The sequence below is a fragment of the Pelecanus crispus genome, chromosome 2, assembly GCF_030463565.1.
Source record: "Pelecanus crispus isolate bPelCri1 chromosome 2, bPelCri1.pri, whole genome shotgun sequence".
NCBI lineage: Eukaryota > Metazoa > Chordata > Aves > Pelecaniformes > Pelecanidae > Pelecanus > Pelecanus crispus.
Window position 1 is genome coordinate 121560711 of NC_134644.1, and position 24467 is coordinate 121585177.

The window sequence follows — 24467 nt, forward strand, 5'->3', positions numbered from 1 at the left end:
CCCCCCATAGTGTGGGCAATCATTTTTCTCTTCCCTACTACTTGCTCTTGGTTTATGTCATCTTCTCTCCCCTGATGCTTGTAATTCCTTCTCATAAACGCATACACAGTATTTTATAGTAAGTTCCACCTATGTTTTTGACTTTTAAAGCCTAAGGAGTTTGCTTCCTTAATTTTGTTTTGTGGGTGTACAGTTATAAAAGTAGAGCTTTTAATTTTTTGTCTGCTTATTTCTGAATGTCTTTCTCTTTGAAGTGCTGATTGAATCTCTGTTGTTAATCTCTTTAACCCCTGAAAGAAGATTACCTTAGCAGTGAAGTGGGTGCGGAGGGGAGAAGCAAGGGAGGGGATGAATATATTTCTCTAGAATGAATTCAAGTCTTCAGTAAGGGTTTTCTTTGCAGGACTCAGGTATACCAATGGCAACTTTTTGCTGCTAACCACAACTTAAGTGTGTGAGCATGTATGGATGATACTAGTTATAATTGCAGTACAGGGTAGCCTTGTCACCAGCCATTTGACCAAATCGGCAATATCGTGGGCAGATACAAATGTTCATACCTTTCCCCTTAATCTGCTTTATTAACATAAGTAGTGTGCTGAACTTCTGAATTGGGTATGATGCTTAACTTTCAACCAAAGGCAGGCAATTGGTGCTGTTAGCAAAGGCATATTTTCAAAGGTGATTAGACTTCAGTGCTAGCAGAAAACTTTGCTTGCAGTTTTTTAAAGAGAATCAAAGAAACAGGCCTCAGTAAGGCAAGAATTCACAATAGGCAGCCACGTGGCCAAAAAAAGTGGTTTGAATTACAGTGTCTATTTGCAGTGGTAGAGAAATTAAAAGGATGGGATTGGGTGTTTGATTGATTTGTATTGTGAATTAATGACTGGCTTTTCTACTGTAGCTTGTAAGGCATCTATTGTAAGGTATTTAGACACATTACATTCTTTGTGTGTCTTGCATGTATAAGTCTTGCTCTATTTAACGTTTGTGCACAATTAATAAGTTGGCAATAATAGTATCAGAAATAAAAAAAAAATTGGATGTGTGTTTTTGTGATGATTCATTATTCTGTGTAAAACTCTCAGACAAGATATGTAAAAATGCAGTTATTTGACTTTGCTGCTGCTTGTTTCTGCACCAGTAATTGTATTACATTATGGTATTAGGGGATGAATTGACAGGGTGAATATTCCTAATTTTTATGAGCAGTAAATTCATACAGTGTTTCACCGGCTATGGACCTCCTTCTTTCCAGGAACTCCGATTCGCAGTTCTTGAGGAAATTACAGTATCTTTAATAATGTAATGGTTAGTTATACAGAGGGAGTTAGTTTTTCTCAGTGTGACTGTATTAAGGCAGTATTTGTTTAGTAGGATTTACTTTGTGCTATATTTCTGTGTGTAATAGTTAACAAGGTAGGAGACAATTGAAAAGGAAAAAAATAGTTAGACACACAATGGGAAACATTGTGTTTCCCTAATTGTTAGTTAGAGTCCATGAAACTGTTGTAGTTGTCAAAAGATGTATTTTTAATGCTTTCAGACTACTCCTGTTTATGTTTTTTTAACTGATTCGTTAGAGAATGTGGAGCAGTTGATTCCCTATTTTTGTGGATGTTTCTACTTTTGAAGTTAAAGTAGATTTTTACCCCCCCCCAAGAATACAGGAATTTTCATGCCAGGCTAGTGCTTCATCTAATAGACACTCCTGTTTTCTTCCTGATTTGTTTCCCAGCTGGGGCAAGCCAGAAAATGCCTGCTATCAGTTGTCACCACCTGATAAATGGCAGGTGGTGACTTCTTAAGACGCAGTCATTTTAATTGTTGGTGACATGTCTCCTCTCTGATTATCTCCATCAGCAGGTAATAGGTGTCCCTGTGGTAAACAGCGCTGGCACAGTCTGCCTGTAGTAGGAGTTGGTGGCAATTTTGAGTTGTCAGGGCTACAAATCATCACCTGTCCAGGTGCAGTTCAGTTTCTAAACTACTACGGATGTTGTAATTACTCTTCTAAATTTTTTCTAATTCTAGTTAGACTCTAGAGCTTAACCCTGTCCTGTAGCCGTGAATATCCCAGGTTTGTTTGAGAGTTGTATTTGGGGGCCTGGCAATGGATGAAAAATTCTCTACATCTTTAAAGACATTAGTTGTAATACCACCAGCAGGTCAGGACCTTATTGCACAGGTGCTTAAAAAAGAAAGCAGGAATGCCCCACTCATTTTCTTCGTGTAATTGCTTTGGATTTGCTTCGTATGATTGACTCTGGATTTATTGCATATGTTTCCCCTTCCACCCTGCTATAGAAGTCTTCAGTGTCTTTTCCTTGTCTGTTGCCCAATTCCCTCTTCCCCCCCCCCTTTTTTTTTCTTTTTTTACCATTTACAATCCACCAAGGAACTGGGATAAAGAATAATCCAAATGTGCTGTTAGTATGTGATGTTGTAAGGAAAAATAATAAGGTCTTCCCTAGTCTGGGAATGGCTTAGATTTTTTTCGAGAACACTTTTTCATCAGAGTTTATAGTCTGCATGTGGTAGCAATTGCTGGAGGTTGTTCTGGTTTTTTTTAAACAGTGATAAATCAGCATTTGTGGTAACTTTTTGGGAATCTTCTGTGTTAACTATCAAAAGACACAACATGGAGATGAACTCTTTTTTTTTCCTCTCATCCTCACAGAAGCAACCATGGGGTGCATTAAAAGCAAAGAAGATAAAGGTCCAGCCATGAAATACAGAACTGATAATACTCCAGAACCTGTTATTTCCCACGTCAGCCATTATGGATCAGACTCCAGCCAAGCAACACAGTCACCGTCAATAAAGGGATCAACAGTTAATTTTAATAGTCATTCCATGACTCCTTTTGGAGGGCCCTCAGGAATGACACCCTTTGGAGGAGCATCATCTTCATTTTCAGCTGTGCCAAGTCCATATCCTAGTACTTTAACAGGTGAGTGTTACATAAAATGATGCTATTATTATAGCTTGACAGTCACATTCAAAAAAATACCGTGACCCCTTGCCACACAAAATAAATTGCAAATTGAAAATAAATTGCCTTTTAAGGATTTCTGATTTTCAATATCTTTACTGCTCAGATAATAATTCAACCCATATTCACTAGTGACTGGGGGTTGGGTGTTTTGGCTTTTGTTTTTGTGGGAGTTTTTTAGGATCACAGCACAGAGAAATTTAAGACTTATTAAAGGCAGTAATGGGAGTAGTTGATAAAATTGTGTTAGAAGTTCTAAATTGTTGAAGGGATGCACATGGGGTAATGGCTTTAAACTTTTGGAGAGGTGCAAAATGGAAAACACTTCAGGAAATTGATATTTTAAACTGATTTTCAGACTTATTTGATTAGCTGTAAGTTACTTATATTAATGTACCATTGAATCTGTTAATTTATAAAGCTAAACAGGAGATGCAGTCTATTCTGTGTACTTTACTATATGAAAAATATGTGAAATGAAAGAGCAGAATTCTCATTGTTGGTGATCATATTAAAAGCAAAGTTGAAAATGTAAAAATAGAATTTACAAGGCACAGAGACCTTCTTGCTGAGATATAAAGTCTCTGAAGATACAGCATTTTAAAGCAACATGCACATTAGATGTTACAAACCCACCTTTATATCAAAATCTTAAAAATTCATAACAAAAATGTTGCTTTTGTGCACATGGCTAATTTCAGTAGTTTTGCTGGATATTTTTGAGAGGAAGCTGTAATTTATTCTTTTTCTGAGAGAGAGAGGAAAGAGTAATTTATTCTAGAACCTTTGCACAGACACTTCACAAAACATGATAAATAATTCCTTATTAGTCTATTTCTAGTTTTCCCACAAACCTCTAATGTTAGCACAATTACAGTGCTTAAATGTTTGCTTTGTTACAGTGGCATTTAAAATCTTTTAAACACAAGAAATTTGAGATCCATGAAAACCCACTGTGACCTTGACATTAAGCAATTCAGGAAACCAATTATGAATTGTCAGGTAATGATCACCTCGTATTCCCTTTTGGAGAAGTCATTAAAAAACAAATAATTAAAATGAGTATCTATCCTGTTTCAAAATTTTTGAGTCAGGTCTGAATCCCTATTTTGGATGAACATATGCAGAAATGAAATAAGGGCAGCATTTCTTTTTAGTCATTAGCTCTGCTGAGGGAAGTTGATTGTGCTTCATCTCCTCCAAGAGCCTCTGTGTATTTCTCCTTACTAGATCTGGTTCTTTGTTCACATGGGAATCTCCAGCAGTGCGTGCAGGCACTCCTGGGTACTACCAGACATCAAGGATGTAGCCCCCCACCAGGTACCACAAATCATTTGCTGCAGAGACCAGAAGGGATGTTCTCTTGCCTGTTCCTGCTGGTAGTTCAGTGTGTTATATCTTGGACCAGAGTCAACAGGAGAGATTTCTCATGAAAAGATAGTCTAATAGCCCGTCAGTGTGTGTTCAGTTATCAGCAGGCAGGCTGCTTGGGGTGAACGCTTCCATTGTTTCGCGATCAGGTAAAATGATACTGCATATGTAGTTATTCCTTCTCATTTTGTAAAACCAGCCCATCCACAAACAAACACACTTCAAAAATAAATAAAAAAAATTGCACCAGCAATTGCTTGGTACGTTCAGTACCGATTTTCAGATCAATCAAAACTGGGTGTTTTTGTGAATGAGTAAGATGACGAACTCCATCCGGCTGTAAGCTTTTTGTATTTGTGATGAATAAAACACTGCTTCACATTCTGTGGCCCTTTGTTTCGCAAGAGAGGAGAATAGATGGGCTTGTCAAACAGGATGTAAGGGTCAGTAGTACTCATCCAGTCCATCAGTGATGTCTGACAAGAGGATGATATGGTTGTTGTCGTGGCGTGTAGTGAGGCTGAAAAGAGTTGAGCTGTCTTTTATTCCTCTAGAGCAGAAAAGGAGAAGAAATCTGAGTTAGTCACACTGCTCCTGTATTACACGTTCTCAGTCATCAGATACTTTGAGTTCATAGAATATTACTGAATATCAAAACAGAAAAATGGACTGCTGTTCTTGCCTTCCACGAAGCTGTGTAAACCCTAGCACTCTGTAATCCTCATGCTGAACAAGAACGTAAAGTCTCTTCTCCAAAACCAGTCCTAGATTAGAGGATGGGAATACTGACCTAATGAAAGGATAACCTTTAAGGGAAATATTATGACCACAAATAGCGTGAACAGCTAAACTAGATCACCTTGCAGTGATTCACAAAGAAAACAGCTGCAAGAGACTTCAGAAGTCATTTGAGTGGTATCTTTTTGTTTAAAATATTCTATGCTGATGCTGTTCTCCTTAAGTATTTTATTATTCTTTGCTATGAAATAAATAACACCTGTAAGTGAGAATAAAAAGAGGTTTTACGGTAGCTGAAGTATTGAAATCAAAACTTTCCAACGATTCTATGTTAGCTTTTCCAATTCTTTCTTTAAAAATAATTAAGAGTACACAAATATTGATAATTACTGATAATTCTCTTATTGCGAATTACTGATAATTCTCTTATTGCGTGGTTTACATTTGAATCTACCATTTTGACTAGTGCTACACTCTCTAGAGGAATTAATCTCTCTCTTGTTCCCACATTAATATCTTTTTAGATGTTGTACAGTTTGTTTTGAAATTCTTGGAGTCTCCCAGTTTCTTTATATGCAGTTAAAATTTTTTGTTATATTGTGACTTGAGGATATTAATTTTCTTCATCTGCTGAAGAACTCTCTGGGGATGGTTTATTTCCATAGCATTTGGTTTCTATTTGTGCAAATATAATATGTAACCCCACAATTTTCTTGGTCCATGTAGCAGTTTGTGTCATCAAAATAATGCCGTAACGTAATAATGCCGTAACGTAATAATGCAGGCAAAAATTGGTGGAACTGTTTTGATTTTTAACTTAGATTAGAAACTGTTAACTTCTAGGGAACATTCTAATTCATTTTCAGTTCATAAATCACACTTAAAAAAACCCCTCAATTACTCTAACCTCCTGTGGTGATTTTTTGTTCTGTTTTTCCTAGAGGAACTGTAAATTCATTTCCAGCTGAGGCCTGCTGAGAGACTGTAATCACAGGAAGACTCTAAATCAAATGAAAATATTTAAGTGATTAGGAGCTCTTACATCAAAAAGTGTACATTGCAAAAGAATATTAGATGTAGACAATACCCGTTGCATTATGTATTCTTCCTTTCTGATCAGTTGTTAATTGTAAGATCTAAAATTAGATGCAGCATGTTTCTGTTGGTGGTCTTCCATATACATCCTGGTACACATATGTGCATGTTAGAGATGTAATATTATATGTTTAAAAACAAGTTATTGCTTGGACTATCATTAGGCTTCCTAAATGTCCATTAGACCATGAAATAACATTTCTAGAGCTTAAAAAGTCTTTCTGAATTGCCCAGCTGCAGTTTTCTATTTTAACTTTCTCCAAGTTATGGTACATGGTTCTTTATTTTTGCTCATACATCTCATACAGCTTGTTCTCCTTTCCCTCTTTCTCTTTTAGCTCCATTTTATAGATTAGTTCTTTTAAGTATAGAAAATGCTTGCCTACCGTAAGTATAGGAGCCTCCATACCATCCGTCTCTTGACACGTGTATCCTGTTTGTGGGACATGTTCAACAAAATGTCGTATACCAGAAGTGGGATGGGGAAGCAAACTCCTTAGGGTTGGTGGAGTGCAGTTCCTCATCCTGTGACGTATCTCGGTCCTTGTTTTCTAGAACGCACTGATGGATCATCCTCCGCAAGGGTCTGCTTCACTGGTGGGCAGACTTGATGGAAATAAAAAAATCATTAGTCCTAAAGCAGAGAAATGTCTTTGTCCCAAACAGAATACTTTTATTTCTGGTTCAATTCCTTGAGTAGATCTTGATGTGTAGCCTCAGGAAGTTGGGAGCACATCAGTTATTTATAGCTATGTTCAACAAGAAACTACTTCTGTGAAAATTAATGGCTGATGGTTCACCATTGTCATGTTGTAGGATCTTCTAGAATTGCATTTCTTAACAAGAAGCTAGCTTAATAAAGCAGCTAGCTTTTTTTACTGCTGACGTGTAGTGCAGGTTTCTGTACATAAGTGCTCTAATTATTAATGTGCTTCCAGTGATGTATCTAGCTGCCTTTTGTGGTGTGGAAGCATATTTTTAGGGTGTCTGTTTAAAGGCTTCCCTCTGTCTTAAGAAATGAGCTGATTATTGATCCAGCTTCCAAAATGAGATGCAACCCAGAGTGTTCAGTTGCTTCCAAATCAAAATCGATGGGTTGTTTCATGGACAAGTCCTTAATCAAGCGTTGCAACGTTACCGCTATATCATACAGGTTTTTTTTTCTTTTTTCTAAGGTGGTGTTACTGTATTTGTGGCCTTATATGATTATGAAGCTAGAACTACAGATGACCTTTCATTTAAGAAAGGTGAACGGTTCCAGATAATAAATAACACGTAAGTGTTCTCGTTCACAGACTTCACTTGGTTCTTGTTGGGAATAAACAGATCCTCAATTCCTCTTGAAATCTGTGTATCCTATTTCAGTGAAGTGTAGATTGATTCTGCCCACCCCACCCCCGCCCCCCCCACCTTGAATGCATGCAACGTTCAACAAGCATGGGGTTAAAATATTGATACTGGTAAGACAATAACCTTCAGGCTGATGTCAGGGTTTGGGTGCAGATGTAGAACTGTAGTGACTGGGGCAGCCCCAAACCTCTGCTCCTCGGTTGGGTGGCATCCTTCCACTCCCTGCTCCAGCAAGGCACAGCTACCCGCTTTGGGGCAGCAGAGGTGGAGACACATACTGTCCCATTCCAGGCTCTGCACCTTGCAGATTCTCTCTGACAGGTTTCCATATCTCACAGGGAGGTGGGTGCAGCTGGCAGCACTGCACTGCAAATGCCAGGGGCGAGCACACTGCCTGTAGGCGGGGGCATCTTGCCGTGGAAGTGCCTCCACAGTAACCCCATGCTCAGATAGTTTATGACTAGTTTGACATTCTCGTTCAATTGCAGCAGCGTTACAGCCTGATTTCTAGAAGTCTAGTGAAAAGGAAATAATTGGTTATTCCTTGGGGATTTCTTTACACGCAGCTTTTGGCTGTGGTGATAGTTCCAATTCATACATGTAGCAGTTATAATTCATCTAGCTCTCTAATTTTATTAGCTGACTTCCTGCTTCCTTTATTGCCCACTGTCAGCATACGGGCAGAATAATCTGGGAGAGACAGATGAAGACTAGAGAATTGGGAAGTTTATTTACACACCTCTGCCATAAAATGTTTTGTTGTAGGTTTGCATTTTGCGTATATTGATAAATTCCTTTTATATTAAAAAACAAAACAAACCAAAACCCAAATCATTAAAATGGAAAATTCCACTAAGAGGCCCTCATGTTGCTTACAATGAAAAGAAAAATGTATTCAGGTGCAGCACAAACTATTTTTGATGCCTTCGTAATTAAAATAGTATGTTGCCTAAATTTAACCTGCCTTTCATATGTGAGGATGTTATAGGTGCTACGGAATGATGTATTGTTCATATATGGAAGAGATAACTGATGTTTCATTGCAGGGAAGGAGACTGGTGGGAAGCAAGATCCATTGCTACGGGAAAAACGGGCTATATCCCAAGCAATTATGTAGCTCCTGCAGACTCCATTCAAGCAGAAGAGTAAGACATTATATCTTGTCAATCTGTTCTTATTATCCATTCTACACTTTGTGCCCTGCGGTAATACTATTCCTTTAATTCAGTATATGTAACATTTAAGGGTCAGGTAGGGTAATACTGCTAAATAAAAGACAGCAGTGCTACTTGGTGATGTCAAAGGTGTAATTATTAGTGAGTGTGAGGTGGACACTTATGCAAATATTTTATGCCTGCTTGCTATATGTAGGGCTAAAGGAAAAAGGATGGGGCAATGCAATAATGAAGATAAGGATTGGGGGACGTGCATTGTATTTCATATAAAGCAAAAATGGATGGGTTTTTAGCTAAAGAGTTCACACACCATCAACTCTAGGTTTTTATCCTTATTTTTGCCAAATGCTAATTCAAGATCATCTACATCCCTGGTAGCAGTCCGTCTTACATTCTAAAAAACATTTCTGTGGACAGTTACTGCTTATCTATTAATCTATAACAACTTTTTTGGTGACAAAATTGTTAGGCACACTAAGAACTACTATGAATTGGGAAAATTGTATTGCTTTCAGCACCTGTACTTCCTACATTTATTTACAAAGAAAGACCCTAGAGCGCTTACAGAATCGCATAAAGTTATTGTAGGAACTGTGAGTTGGGGTGCAGTTTCAGGTGATACTTGTTCCAATGGATTAGTACAAGAAGTACAAAGCTCCATAGCTCTTGCTTCAATATACAGGCATGGTACTGCCAATAAGCAATTCCCTGATGCATGATCTGGGCACTTCTGTGTTTGCTACTGCACTCTGGGAAAAGTGCCTGATTTCCAAGATGTTTCCTGAATCTCAAGCTGAGACTTTAGCATGTTGCTGCTGCTCTCACCCGGCTCTTTGCTATTGAAAAGTGATTGCATCAAAGATGCACTGTTATTTTATGCACTTGAGTTTCAGCTGCTTATAAAATCATTGACTTGAGAATTTTTTTGGAAAAAAGTTGTTTGGGTTTTTTTTTTTTTTAAACTATGCAATAAAAGCATTTTGTCATTACAACAGCAGTGGTAGTAAAATGGAAACGAAGGCCCTTTGCAAACGAAGAATGCAGTGTTTCTGCAAAGAAAGTATTGCTCCTAAAGACAGGGAAAATGGAATGGTGGGGTTCGTCATAGGTTTATGTGATGACTAGAGGTGAGAGTGAGGGGTAATGAGTGAGGAAGCTTTTTTAAGTCAGTTTATTTTAAAGAACTAGTGCTAATTTTATTAGTTATCACCACAGCATTTGGAATAGAGTTAATTTGCTTTAGAGTTCATTTGTTAGCCCTGGGCTTTGATAGTGTTTGTAGACTTTGTGTTATGATTGCAGTTGGAGTTAGAAGTGCAAAAGCAATATGCAGCCCCAGATTGCTAGGATTTTCTTTAAGTGCTCTTTTCTAAGCCTGAAGGCATCTATATATCAAAAGCTGTTTGTGACGGGATCCATATTATCCATGTGGCTTTTGAATGATGTCAAAATATAAATGTTTAAAGCTTATTAAAAAACAAAACAAAACAAAAGAACTCAAACAACAAGTAAACCCTACTGTTATTTTACAGGTAATGAAATAAACTAACACTTTACGATATAGTTTGTGAATTGTCATAGTAGTCCAGGGAGGAGGCATTTTCATGTGAAGTAATTACTAGGGTTCAAGTTTGCTTCAGTAAAATTATAGGTTACATCCAAATTGTCTCAAGTTTATGTACTCTGATACCCAATTCTAACTTTGCATATCTAGTTAAACAGTGAAACTGCAAATACAATAAAAGGTAAGAATAAGTTTCAAATCCCCAAGTGATTGCACAGGCCATTCTGTTCACAGGACAACAAAATGATCCCTCTTTACCAACATTTTTCCCCCAAAAAATGTTTTACCCACAAAACCATTGTTTTGCAGTAGTTTCCAATACTACTCTTCTCCCAGCACTCATGAAGCCAGGTTTGCTTGGTGCTATGACAGTCCCAAATGAAAATGTTTGAAATTTACACTTTGCATCATTTTGTGACTTCTGAGGTACACAATCAAAATAAAATATAGTTAGAAATAAGTGTTATTCCAGAGTCTGGGGATTCACGGGAGATGGACCTTAAAATTATCACTGGCTCAGGACAGAGCTATGTGCAGGCTGTTCATCAGGATGAGCACACTTTGGGAGCATAGAAGAAGAAATCCCTTTTGTGAAAGAACTTAAGGAAAGAAAAAATGCAGGTGTTTTAAAACATCTGCGTACTTTCTGTATCAGAATGATGCAACAAAGATGGAGTGTTACTCAGAGACAAATGATACCTACCACAGGGTTGTTTCTAAATGATCAGTAGAAAAAGGTGCTCCCTCTGCTGAGGTACAGAAGGACAGGACGCAATAGAAGTTGAAACAGCAGAGGTTCCAGCTGGACATAACAAGAAACCTTTTTATCCTGAGGAGAGCCAGGCAGAGGCACAGGTTGCCCAGGTTGGCTGTGCAGGGTCCATCCTTCAAGGCTTTCAAGACTGGAGTGGACAATGTCCTGAACAACCAGGTCTGATCTCACAGCTGACCCTGCTTGCAGCAGGAGGCTGAACCAGAGACCTCCCAAGGGTCACTTCCAAGCTGAAGGAACCTGTGATCTGATGACATTTATACAATCCACTTTGCATTAAATATTTTTTTATAACATATAGCCAAAATGTCTTAGAGAAGGGTAGTTTCAGCTGATGCAGTGTTTCGAGTGTGCTACTACCAGTATTTCATTGTCATCCAATTCAGCTTGACCTGTGAACTTCTTAACCAGAAGGAAGGTGTTACTTTTGGTGATGAGTACTGTTGATGTCCATTGCTAAACCTTCAGAAAAACAGTACTTGCAGATAGAGGCCTCTTTACCTGTATTTTGCAAACAATAGAAATGAGAGCATATAGAAATAGGTCACCTTAATCTTTTGATTATATGGATGTCATTAGTTTTGTTGATCTGTAACTGCTTTGGGATATTATTAGTCTAGTCAATGCTTGAGATTTAGAAATCTTGTATTTCTATGATTACCAAATCATAGGAAGCTTTTACTTACACGTTTCCTTAACATTTTCTAGGTGGTATTTTGGTAAGATGGGCAGGAAGGATGCAGAAAGGCTACTTTTAAATCCTGGGAACCAGCGTGGTATTTTCTTAGTAAGAGAGAGTGAAACCACTAAAGGTATGTATATTTATGTATATATCTTCTCTCTCCCATTCCCGCTCCCCCCCAAGATGGACATAACGACCATATTTTTGTCTGTCACATTTTACGTATGCATGTGCACACATGTATGTGTATAATGACAGTTGGGGAGATATGTTAAATATGTTTTTAAATTGTTTGTGAAGAACCAAGTATGACTTGTTTCCTAGGTGCTTACTCCCTTTCCATACGTGACTGGGATGAGGTCAGAGGTGATAATGTGAAACACTACAAAATCAGAAAACTTGACAATGGTGGATACTATATCACAACCAGAGCACAATTTGAATCTCTACAGAAGTTGGTGAAACACTACAGAGGTAAGTCCAAGTTCTAGTGTCCCATTGCTACCTTGTGCCTATCATGAGGAAGAAGAACTGTGTATGTAGCTTATTTTTAAAATTCACAATTATAAAATTTCTTCTTTGTTTCAACAACAGTAAATGGATTAGTTCTTTTTATCAACATTAGGATGTTACTTTTGTGTTATAGTCTTACCCCTGCTTAACGACAAAGCTTTTTTTTTTTCCATTTTCCAGAACATGCTGATGGGCTGTGTCATAAGCTAACAACTGTGTGTCCCACTGTGAAACCACAAACACAGGGACTAGCAAAAGATGCCTGGGAAATTCCTAGAGAATCTTTGAGGTTGGAAGTTAAGTTGGGCCAAGGATGTTTTGGTGAAGTGTGGATGGGTAAGAGCTTAACATGACACTTTTCAGTTGTTCATGTGGATGTGTTAATAGTATTTTAAGTAAATCAGTATTGGGATCTAAAAAGATAATCGGATAAAGAATTGAAGAGAAAAAGTGCCAATTACAATCAGTCATATAAAGGTGAAAATAATATTCAATCTAGTTCTAACTTATACTGTTAGCTAACAAAACAGAAGCAAAAAGCAAACAGTTTCAGCAGAAAATCTCTTCAGTATTATAGGGAAGAATAAAATCTAATTTGTTTCTCTAGGAACATGGAATGGAACCACAAAAGTAGCGATCAAGACACTAAAACCTGGTACAATGATGCCAGAAGCTTTCCTGCAGGAGGCTCAGATCATGAAGAAATTACGACATGACAAGCTTGTTCCACTATATGCCGTTGTTTCTGAAGAACCAATCTACATCGTCACTGAATTCATGACAAAAGGTGTGTGACAGAATAGTTTGAAGATACTACGTTTAAAAGATTATTTAAGATCCCAGCAACAAATTAAATGTTATTAATTAATGTTAGGTTTAAGCTGACTGGAGTATAAGTGGTAATTTTGATTAAATTAAAATGAGCAACGCTTGACCTACTTGAAGCAGTTCTGATTTAGCTCGTGGGTGGAGGCATGATTTTTTGCACATCTGTGTCACTCTTGCTAATCTTCCAAGTACAAGATTGGATTTTTTTCTCCTCATTTTTTAGTGTATTCTGCCTGTTACATTTAAATTGGATGGTATAGCTGGGAATATTATTATGAGAATATGCCTGCCTGTAGACAGATTGTGCTCACAGCGACAGAATCAGTTGGGTTTTGGGGTGTTTTTCAGTTTTTCTTTTCCATCAGTGTAATAGTAAATTTTAGAAAGGCTGAGGGTTTTTTTTCCATACTCCCTCCTTTATCTCCTTGTTTTCAGTCTTTCATCCTTCTTCCCTTGCTCTATGTCATTTCCCCCTCCCCCTGCTGCTGAAACAGAGATTTAGAGATTTAGGCTGAATGTAGAAATAAACATCATAAGTATATTAGTGTTAAGAAGCAGCAGATTTTCAAGTCAATTATTCCAGTTTTAGAAAATGCCGACTTCTGTTCACCTCACAGAGAAATTTTGCTGTCCTGGTAAGAAATAGAAGCAATGTTAAAGTCCAAGAGATTGGCTGCTTGTGTTCAGTACTCTGCCACAAATAGCGGGGGGTGGGGGGGGTGGGGTGTCCTGCTTGGATGGGGTTTTTAAGCATTGTATAAGTTTGAAAAGGTAGAAAGGAATAGAAAATATAAAAAGTTCCTTCTGTTTGTTGTTCTTAAACACCACTAGTGTCGTGGTTTAGCCCCAGCCAGCAACTAAGCACTGCACAGCCGCTCGCTCACTCCCCCTACCCCGATGGGATGGGGGAGAGAATTGGAGGAGTAAGAGCAAGAAACACTCCTGGGTTGAGATAAGAACAGTTTAATAATTGAAATAAAGTAAAATAGTAATGATAATAATAACAATATAATAATGATGATGATGATAATAATCATATACAAAGCAAGTGATGCACAGTGCAATTGCTCACCACCCACCGACCGATACCCAGACAGTTCCCGAGCAGCGATCACTCCTCCCCGGCCAACCCCCCCAGTTTCTATACTGAGCATGACATCATACGGTATGGGATAGCCCTTTGGGCAGTTTGGCTCAACTATTCTGGCTGTGCCCCCTCCCAGTTTCTTGTGTGCCTGGCAGAGCATGGGAAGCTGAAAAGTCCTTGACTAGCATAAGCAGTACTTAGCAACAACTAAAAACATCAGCATGTTATCAACATTCTTCTCCTACTAAATCCAAAACACAGCACTGTGCCTGCTACTAGGAAGAAAATTAACTCTATCCCAGCCAAAACCAGGACAACTAGATAGTCTCTCTGTCAGATCTCAAAGCTGCCATGCAAAATCAGTTTTCTTTGTTCAGAAATCAGGTTTTGGCAAGGCAATCAGGAAAAAAAATGCTTTACAGCATTCTGCCTAAGAAAAAGTAAAGATTAAAATGGCAACTGGGATGTTACCTTGCAAAAGCAGTAGTAAAGAATTGGAAAAGTAGTTGCATGTTTGTCTAAGCTATGGATTCAAAATACCATTGGAAGCCTCTGTTTTCATTTGAAAAACTTTCCACACTTTACCAAAAAACATAAAACCTCTTTGGTGGTTCATACTTGAAAGTCAGCAGAACAATTTTTTTTTTCCTTTTCTTTTCCTTTCCCTTTTTACAAGGAAAAGAGGTGGGTAAGACCTGCACAGTACCCAAAATTTTTTCCCATGTGGACAGGTTACTAGAGCTCAGTGTGAAATCTGTGCTCCTGTTCAGTCCTTTGAGCTCATGAACCAAGATGGGAAAAAGTCTGTGCAAACACACACAACAAGCATCAGCAGCAGTGTGGGTCTGGCCTGCCATGCTTTTACTTTCAATGCAAAAGTACAGCAAGTGACTTAAAACCACATTGGAGGTATCTAATTCACAGCTACAGCCATGAATCCGCTGCAAGGTCTGTAGTTTAGTGGGTTTTTTTTTTCCCCCGCCATGGCCACACTTGTAATTTTGTTGTAATTTTGACTGTGACGAGACTGATTATTTATCAGTCTTCACCAATTTCTTTAGAGATCATGCTCCTATACCCTTATGGCATAATAACACCTGTAGGGAAAGCTGTTATGTCAGAGACAAAGTATTACCATGCATGTAAAGATTACTTTCTTAAAACGACCGCAGGTCCCTGGAACTTTCAAATACTACTCATGTTGTAATGTTCTGGACATGATTGCATTATGTAAATGAGAGAAGGTAATGTATCATAAAGAATGGAAAATACTTTTGTTTTCCCCTGTAAGGAAGAAAAAGCAACAAAATAAAAGCAACGATTTCAGAATCATTTATCTAGTTTATAACTGGAGCTGACAGAAAAATTTAAGTAATGGGTAGGTTTTTTGTTCTTTAATTATATATCTCACTGTGGAAAAAAGTCCAACTAGGAAGGGCATTGATACCGGGAATATTAGGAAAAATCCTTATGTATTGCCATATAATCATCAAGCGGCAGTCTGTTTTATTAGTGTTCATTTATCTGAATTACTGAAATGGATTCCAAAATACTTGGATAAAACTTGCACTAACTAGTTATCAGGGCAGAGTCAACTGCAGGCAGAGTCATTGAGTCACGTATTCTTTTAAATGATGAGTTTTCAAACACAGATTTTTGGAGATGAATGTGTAAATCATAATGTCTAGGGAAAAAAAATCTCATTCATGTTTTCAGGTCAAATTAATGTTTTGATTTTTTTTCCTTTTTCTTTTTTCCCCCAAAACGTGTCATCTTTTACAGGCAGCTTGCTAGACTTCCTTAAAGAAGGAGAAGGGAAATACTTAAAACTCCCACAGCTTGTCGACATGGCTGCTCAGGTACATTGTATAAACCGAGAAAACTGTATTTTGTGCTTAGGGAAGAGATTTGAAACTATATGAGTTATCAACTAAATGTAAATATTGAACGCTCTGGCTATTGTATGCTGTTCTGTCTTACATCTTGTGTTGCAGGTTTGTAATTTGTCAAAAAGAAACAGTCAGGTTCACAATTAGCAGATACTGCATAGCCAGACACTCTCTAATCAGTGCTGCCACAAGCTCTTGCTATGCCATACTTCCCATACTTATACAGTGATAATGGAGCTAAAATTAAGGGGGTACAGCTTAATGCTTGGGATAAATGTATATAGTCACGAAAAATAATCTTTAACAAAACTTTATTTTTAAGATTGCTGATGGCATGGCTTACATTGAAAGAATGAACTACATCCACAGGGATCTCCGGGCAGCTAACATTCTTGTAGGAGACAATCTTGTGTGTAAAATAGCAGACTTTGGTTTAGCAAGGTTAATAGAAGACAATGAGTACACTGCAAGACAAGGTAAGACCAATTTATTTACTAAACAAATAAGACCAGTTAAATTCAAATTACTTAGAACTATTACATCTAGTAGAATGTGTCTGTGTATTCTGTCTGCATGAATAAAGATCATGCATATAAGTGTGCTTTCACAGCTACGTTTAGGTGTCCCCCTCGCCGAAGTGCAATTTTAGTAAACTTCTTAATGTTCAAAATTATCTGGCAGCTTGCTTATGTTTTAAAAAAATGTTTTTAGTTATTTTTTTCAGGTAAAACCTGCTACAGTTTGAAGAGAGCTGAGATTCAGGAAAGGTTGCTCATCAGATTCTGAAGATCATCCCACTTTTTGAAACATATTTAATTAAGAGTCCCAGATGTCTTAAGTGCTTCCAAAAATTGTAGCCAGTAGCTGCTGCCCTAGTTTGAAACTGCTTTCTAGTTTGAAATATTAAAATACTAAACCACCTTGAATTTTGTCACCAAAGCAAAATGTAAAATTTTTTGAGGGCAGTATTCTTTTTAAAATATTTTTAATTGTAAGCAAATGATGCATAAGCAAGGGAAAATAGAGTATCTGTCTTTCCAATGTTTGTAGGAGCTAAATTTCCAATTAAATGGACCGCTCCAGAAGCAGCATTGTATGGTCGGTTTACAATCAAGTCAGATGTGTGGTCATTTGGAATTTTACTGACAGAGCTGGTAACAAAGGGGAGAGTGCCATATCCAGGTAAGAGGAAAATGTAATAGATTATTCTTTTTCTTTTTGTTGTATTCTGTGTTTCTGAAGTTACCTTTTGTACGTTTTGCCTTCATTCAGAGCCCACAGTTGACAAGCAGAGACAAAACCTTAGTCACACTTCACTGGGTTCCTTTGTTCAAAAAGCTACTTTGTTTTATTTACAGATTAGCTATTATATACTTTTAAAGTGGTTTAAGAGAATAGCATTTGTAAATGTGACTGATTGTTCATTTTAGATTAGTGGGTATCCTTATGTTTTCCTATCTGTCTGTTCCTGAAATTTCTACTTTTGACGTTTTCCCACGCTAGAGTGAGCATCAGTAGAGTGAACCTGCTCGACCAGTTTTTGAAACTAAACGTATGTAACATATTTTGTCAGATATTTTGCTGTGACTGGAATTTGTAAGGCAGTTCTGTAAGGTATAAAATGCCATCTTCTTGGCCTGATTTCAAATTAAGTGGTCCTTGAATGGAACCTAAGGCAGGCAGAAGGTATTTGTGCTCGAGTCTCCTTTTTGAAAGGACAGGGCCAAGGCAGTGGGAAAGTATACAAATGAGGAAGTGTACAAATGGAAGAAGGACGAGGTATTGAGGAATTACCACTGTAATGAAATAATTTTCAGAAAATGTATTTAATGCAAAATGTAAAAAATTCATTCATTATAAAGTGCGTACATTAAAGGCTCTGTTATGGTAGATTCACGTGCATTGCAGCTGGAGAGACGCTTGAAAAACTTTGGGAAATTGTTCTTTGCATAATGTCATTCAGAGCTAACATGCTTTCCTTTTAGGGATGGTGAATCGGGAGGTTCTGGAACAAGTGGAGCGTGGATATAGGATGCCTTGCCCACAAGGCTGCCCAGAGTCTCTCCATGAGTTAATGAAACTGTGTTGGAAGAAGGACCCTGACGAGAGACCAACATTTGAATATATACAGTCTTTCTTGGAGGACTACTTTACTGCTACAGAACCACAGTACCAGCCTGGAGACAATTTATAAGCCACCAGTCTATATAACATGCACAAATCTGCCAAATGTAAAAGACTTGCAAAGAATTCCTGACATCTATAAGGAATCAAAGGAAAGAAAATCTTCGCTACTTTGCATGCTCTTAATGGCAAACTGGAATTTCATAATGCAGTTGCACAAAACCACTTTTAAAGTGTTATAATCTAATTTACCAATGACATGTTTTTATTTTTTTCCTCTTTCCCAACTTATTTTCAGGGTCCAAAGGAAGCTTACTGAAAATACAGGGTAGAAAAATGAGTGTTGGTGTGAACAATAGCAGAAAAACCAATGTCTCAAATCCTTTATTTTCCCAACATTTGATAATCATTCTGCTGAAGAGGGAATTGTCTGGAATTAGTGATCTTGGGGTAAGACATTTTTGAAGCAGAAGAACTTTGTGGGACCAAGCAATTCTATTCCAGTTCTGTAAAACTCCCTGTGTTCAAAATGATGTATGTGCCCCCCACCTCCCACCCCCCCGCCCCCCTGCCAAAAAAAAAAAGATGGTACAACTGTATTTGATAGATAGTCTTGATCTTTAAGCTTCCTCTTGCATGGACTTAATTAGGGTAGGCAGGTGAAAAGAGAAATTGGAACAGTGAATGACAAACTTGATCTTAAATGGTAGACCTCAATAGTGAAATTAGGGAGCATAATGCACTGTGTTAATACTTGTATTAATATAACTGGAAAGTAGCATGAGAGATTTTTCTTTTTTTCTTTCTGCATAGCTAATTAAGAGTAATGAAGGTAATTAGAAAATGAGGTAATATTTTATAAAATTGTGTTGATAAAGTATGATGATATTTGAACTTGAAGCTATGTAATACAATCAAGGGGGGAAAGCCTTTAATCTTTTAAGCTCCAATCCAACAGCGAGCTTTTGTATGGGAAGACTACCTGAACAAAGCTCACCAGGAAAGCGAGACTGAAGCTGGTAAATGGCCACTTTTTAGTCCTTTTTCAGAGACAGGTTTGGTACTGTTGTATGTGGCTTATATGCGTTAACAAGGGTGGGTGCCACAAATGCTAGCTGTCACTAGATCAGGGATTTGATTGCACTTTTGCTTTTCTTGACTATTAAGACACACTTACACGCAGTTGCTCTTCTCACTTCTGCCCTTTCTACAGGATTATTTAACTAAAAATAAACAAAAGAAAATGTGAAATTTTAAAAACTAAAGGGATAGAATATATTTAATATTGTCCAAATATAGTGACATTGAAATTTGCTGGCGTTCAGCCCAGCTGACACTACATCTAGATTTATTTTCTTTGGCTACTGACATATCAAGCAATAACATCATGTCTTTTACTCAATAATTTGCATGAGGTTCTTGAATTTCTGATCAAGCTTCTGTACTTTAATTTCAAAACACGAAACTCTTACTGAGCTACCAGGTTGGAATTCATATTATCCTTGTAAAGCTATCCAACAAATGAATTTCAGCAAAGCTGGTAATATAGTTCTGGTACTAAACTTAACATTCTTCATAGGTTTACACTACATTGAATCCAACTACCAAACATATCTTTGTAAGAACAGTGCCATCGTTTTTCATTTTCCCTCATCATCGCTCATGACCTGTACATCTGTGGTTATCAAATTTTAAAAGGGCTTTATGTAAGAAAAACAAAAATAAAACAAAAAAAACCCCACACAAAAATAATCAAAACCCCCCAAAATACAATGGAATTTTAATTTTTCTAAATATTTTAAAATTAATAACACAATCATATGAGTTTATGTATTAATACAGTTATAATAAAAAATGCCAATAATGACACTGGCATTGTTTGGATTTTTAATTACTGAATGGAACAGTTCATTGTAGTAACACTTGTATAGTAAAGGAATAAAACACTAACTTAATGAACGTGTTCATTGTAAATGGTTGTGTATTATAAGACTTCTCCAAAAGAGTTTGTATGTTTATGAAAATTTATTTGTTTCACCTGAAGACCTTGATGTGGTTCTTACCCTAACAGAGTTTAAAATTCACATTCACACTTTTTATATAAATAGTAATAAGTTTAATTATGTAACTAAGTATTTTTATAAAGTATGGCATTGTTGAACTGTTTTGCAGAATTGGTTAAAAATAAATTTCTCCTTGATTGCATCTGCTTATTTGGGGGGGGGGGGGCAAGGAGGGAGGGGGACGAAAGCAGAGTAGCTGTCATATTGAGGGGAAAAGGAGGGGAATAAAACCTTCATGAGTTTTGGGTGTATTTTTATCCTCTGTGAACTATTTTAATGTACTTTCATACAGGATGCTGAGTTCATGGTGTGCATTATTGCTGTGAAAAGGGAGACATTTTCTAGAGCAGTTCAGAAGTCCTTGGCAGCAATGGGCTAGAACAATTCTGTCTGGACTTAAAACTAACCCCTGTGACAGACAGACTGACTGACTTGGGATTCTTGTGAGAGTAAGTCCAACGTAGACTCTCAGCTGGCGGTCACTGCCACGCTGTAGGGCAAAGACATTTCCTCTCTCTTGCTTTGTGGTATTAGCAGCCACTGTTGACTTCTGTGCAGTTTTTCAGGGAATTTTATACATTTGTTCTTGCAATAGCTGATGTTTTATCTCAGCTTCATTGAATGTTGCCTGTCTGAATGACCGGTACAACTCAAACTGCAAATCCTGACATGTATATACAGTGCCACTGTAGGTTAAGGAGCTAGTACTGTTTGAGTTTCAATAATAACTAATACAGCACTAAAACCATTCTTCTTACAGAACCTACAAACTGCAAAGTTTACTGTATTTTTAGTATTTCCTGTAATGCAATTAATGTTTTACTGTTTTTAATGACAACAATCATGTAATTTCCGGTAACCTGTACTCTCCCTGTTGTCTATCAGAACCTTGTGATACCTATTCTGCATGCTAGGCCTGCAGATTGTTTCTGTCATGCGTTGTTTCAAGCTGTAGTATTTTAAGAATATTTTCATACTATTTTTGAGTAAAGTTCCAAACATAACAATGTGTATGATCCTACTGTTTAGATAAAATACATCCCTATTTTAGCATAAAGCATTATGAAAAGAACCTTATCTGTTCTTATCCTTGCAACCACTGAATTGTCGTTTCACTAGGCTTGTGAGTAGCTCTTGCCACTGAAAAGTAGCCTTGGAAAGGTTTGGAACTTTGGGGGAGGTGGGGGGGTTGGTTTTGTTTTTGTTTTTAAAAAAAGTCCCCTACCTGATAGGTAGAAACAAGCTGTAATGCTATCTTACCCATAGTCATCTACAGTACTGTTTATTCTAAAACACGTTATCCACAGCCAAAATGAGTATAAATTAATATAAACAACTAAACTTCATGAGCCCCCACTTTTGTTATTTATTTTGACTTGTTCAATCCAATAAACTTCTCAGGTTTTAAGTTTTCTGTGAAGATGCTGTAGATGTTTGTATTTGTGCCAACTTTCCCCCGACGCACAAGACTTCATAGAGCTGTGCAGTGATGTTGGGTTTAAACCACAGGAGCACTCACTTAAGCTAAGCAGTACATTGCAAACAGGAGACTCAAATTCTCACACCTTGCTAAGGAATTTAGGACTAAATTTGAGTAACTGATTTGGGGACCATAAGGAGGTCTGGGTGCATAACTGCTAAAGTCCAGAATTGTGATTCATCCAATAGCTATTGTCTTGTGCAGTAGGTACTTGGACTCTATTTGTGCAGATGCCTAGAAGTGCAGGTGCCTTCACAGCAGCACATTTTACTCCTTCCGATCTCAGCCTGATCCTAATGCAGCAGCAAAGCTGCCACTGACCTTCCAGGCACGGCAGGAGGCTGGCAGGCAGTGAAGGGCTGGGAACCCTTATCATGTGCATCTGTGACGGACACCTTTTCAAGACAGGGTGGGAAGAGATGGTAGATTGGAATGGGATGGTTTTATCTATTTTTGATATAATGGCCTACAGTGGAAAACCTGGGCTGTGACCCAGAATCCCCGATTGCTGCTGTATCTTACACAGGCGGTTGTTAGGTGTGAGAGGTTGTTAAGAGGTTGCTCGTGGGGAGCAGAACCCACTGCAGGACTTCACCCACAGCCACATGCTTATTTGCTCAAGGGCCAGGTTCCTTTTTTCCTTTGCATTCTTCCCTACTGATGCTTACAGGGAGAGTGTTAGCCGGAGAAACATCAACAGCTTCCCTGCTTCTCCTTTAGCATAGGGGAGGGAAAGGGAGAGAGCAAGACAGAAGGACAGAGGTGAGCAGCTGAGGTACCAAGTTCTGCTCTCCTTCACAGGGCAGAGGGAAGCAGGTTGAGGGGTGCAGTATAGCAGGTGTCATCTGTTCTCTGTCCTATTTTGAAACGGAGGCAGAAATGCAGGGGAACTGAGGAACATCTGTTCCTTGTGCGCAGTGGAAATGGAGCAAGGCTAATGCTGCTTCTGTTCTCTGTGGTGGTTCTGGTCAGCTCACCCTGCCTGGTTCCTAGCAGAGCCCGTTCATATTACCTGGGGAGTCCCAAGCATCGTTCTGCTGTCATTTGTAAGAATGAACCTTGATCAGCTCTTAAGAAAAAAAAAAATGATACAGAGATTGTAACCAGAGAGATACTGGTCCCTGAATCCCAAACTGGCAGGGATGCTTGCCTCTGGAGCTCAGTCCCAGGGTGATGGCATTTCAGACACTGGCAAGTAGCTTAGCATTTCTTTCCTAGTGGATGTATGTGGATGTAGGATTTCGTGTCAGGTTTCCTTCCTCTCCATGTGGGTACAGCGTGCCTAGGAACTTAACATAGTTCAGGCATTACCCATGGGACCCATGTTCTTTACCGGTCCTACTCTTTGAGCTCATTTTCCTTGTTAGTTCTGCATGCAAACATGTGCTTCTTGTAGGTAGCACACTGGTTATTTTTTTTTTAACATTTTCTTTTAATTTAAAAGCATATTTTTTGTCAAATTGTAATAGCTGCTGTTGTTGGGGGATCAAAGTATTCATAGCACTGTGTACTTTTACAGAACATTGCCCATCTCTCCTTAGTATTTCATTTACTTTAAGTGAGTAGAAACATGTGTTAGCTATCGTGTTGCTTTTGATTTGTTCTTCTTAAAGGAGAGAGGACAGTTACGTAGGTAAACTCAGCAGGGTCTGAGGAACAGACTGGAAATTTAAAAGGGAAACCTGAATACAAACGCTCTTGATGAAACAGTCATGCACCAACACTGAGGCTGACTGCTGTGAAAGCATTCCTTTTTTTATCAAAAAGCTACTCCCAGTAGGAGCACTTCACCCCTCTCCTTTGTGCCCTGCTGCTAGGTTATTGAGCCTCTAGCTGAGGCTACTGGTAAGTGCATACGGGGAAATGGATAGATCTGCGTCTTACACTTGGCCCTGAAAATCCAGCCCATGCATGCTAACAATTAACTTTTTTCCCGGACCTCAACGGGTGCCAGCTGCTGCATTCACCATTCACTCAATACCCACACATTTGGGGCAGCCTTCCAGGGGCTCCATGGCTGATGATCCTTCTCTCAGCTTCCATGTTTGGAAGCACCAGGGTTGTATTTGCTAGGTAAGGAAGCTTTCCTGCTTTTTCGAAAACAAAAAAGGATAAATCTCAGTTCAGCATGACTCCTATGATAAAAGTACCACAAATAAGGAGAACATCTAATCATTTGACTACTTCATCATGAAAACAGCGAGGATGGCTCCCTGCTCTTCCAGCAACTGTGGAATAAGCCACTCACGGAGATGCTCAAGGTGTGTTGTTGAACAGTGAATGACCATGCTAGATTGCAGCCTCTGTTCAGTCCTGGCAAGGAGGCCAAGTCTGTGGTTCTGCCCTGAAGAGTTCCCAAGACAAGGCAAGAGTGTTGGCTCATATTTCTAAGAGTGGAAGCTGCTGACTAGATGACTTAGATCCCTTACATCCCCCTACCCACCTTCCTCTCCTCTCAGATCTAGCTTAGGTGCTCACTCGTCACCACAACTGACCAGTTTTTATTTCTCCATCATGTGGCTGTGCAGTAATAGCATGAACACCTGTGACAATTCACACAGTTAAAGATTAGAAGCCTTTAGCAGCCTTATGTACCATCTTTTTTTTTTTTTTTTTTTTCTTTTTTAAATGGAAGGTGTCTGGCAAATTAGAGCAAGGTCAGGTCTGTATCACTTTCACTGGAGTTTTTATTTCATTCTATATTACCCTTTTTCACTTCTGGAATGGCTCTGCGTTTCAAA

General features: G+C 38.3%; 1 protein-coding gene across 1 annotated transcript; it reads left to right on the top strand.

The window, feature by feature from the left end:
- Positions 1-2688: 2688 nt before the first annotated feature.
- Positions 2689-18253, top strand: YES1 (YES proto-oncogene 1, Src family tyrosine kinase). The gene is made up of 11 exons (XM_009480676.2): positions 2689-2953; positions 7375-7474; positions 8596-8694; positions 11769-11872; positions 12067-12216; positions 12436-12591; positions 12863-13042; positions 15953-16029; positions 16382-16535; positions 17110-17241; positions 18045-18253. The coding sequence occupies exons 1-11, from the start codon at positions 2689-2691 to the stop codon at positions 18251-18253; spliced, it is 1626 nt and encodes a 541-aa protein (XP_009478951.1).
- Positions 18254-24467: the final 6214 nt, after the last annotated feature.

Bases quoted from the DNA above. Each gene is read 5' to 3' on its own strand.
- YES1 (XM_009480676.2), top strand. From the start codon at position 2,689: ATGGGGTGCATTAAAAGCAAAGAAGATAAAGGTCCAGCCATGAAATAC. The intron at 11,873-12,066 runs GTATGTATATTT...CTTGTTTCCTAG, and splicing joins AGAGAGTGAAACCACTAAAG to GTGCTTACTCCCTTTCCATA. The intron at 17,242-18,044 runs GTAAGAGGAAAA...CTTTCCTTTTAG, and splicing joins GGGGAGAGTGCCATATCCAG to GGATGGTGAATCGGGAGGTT.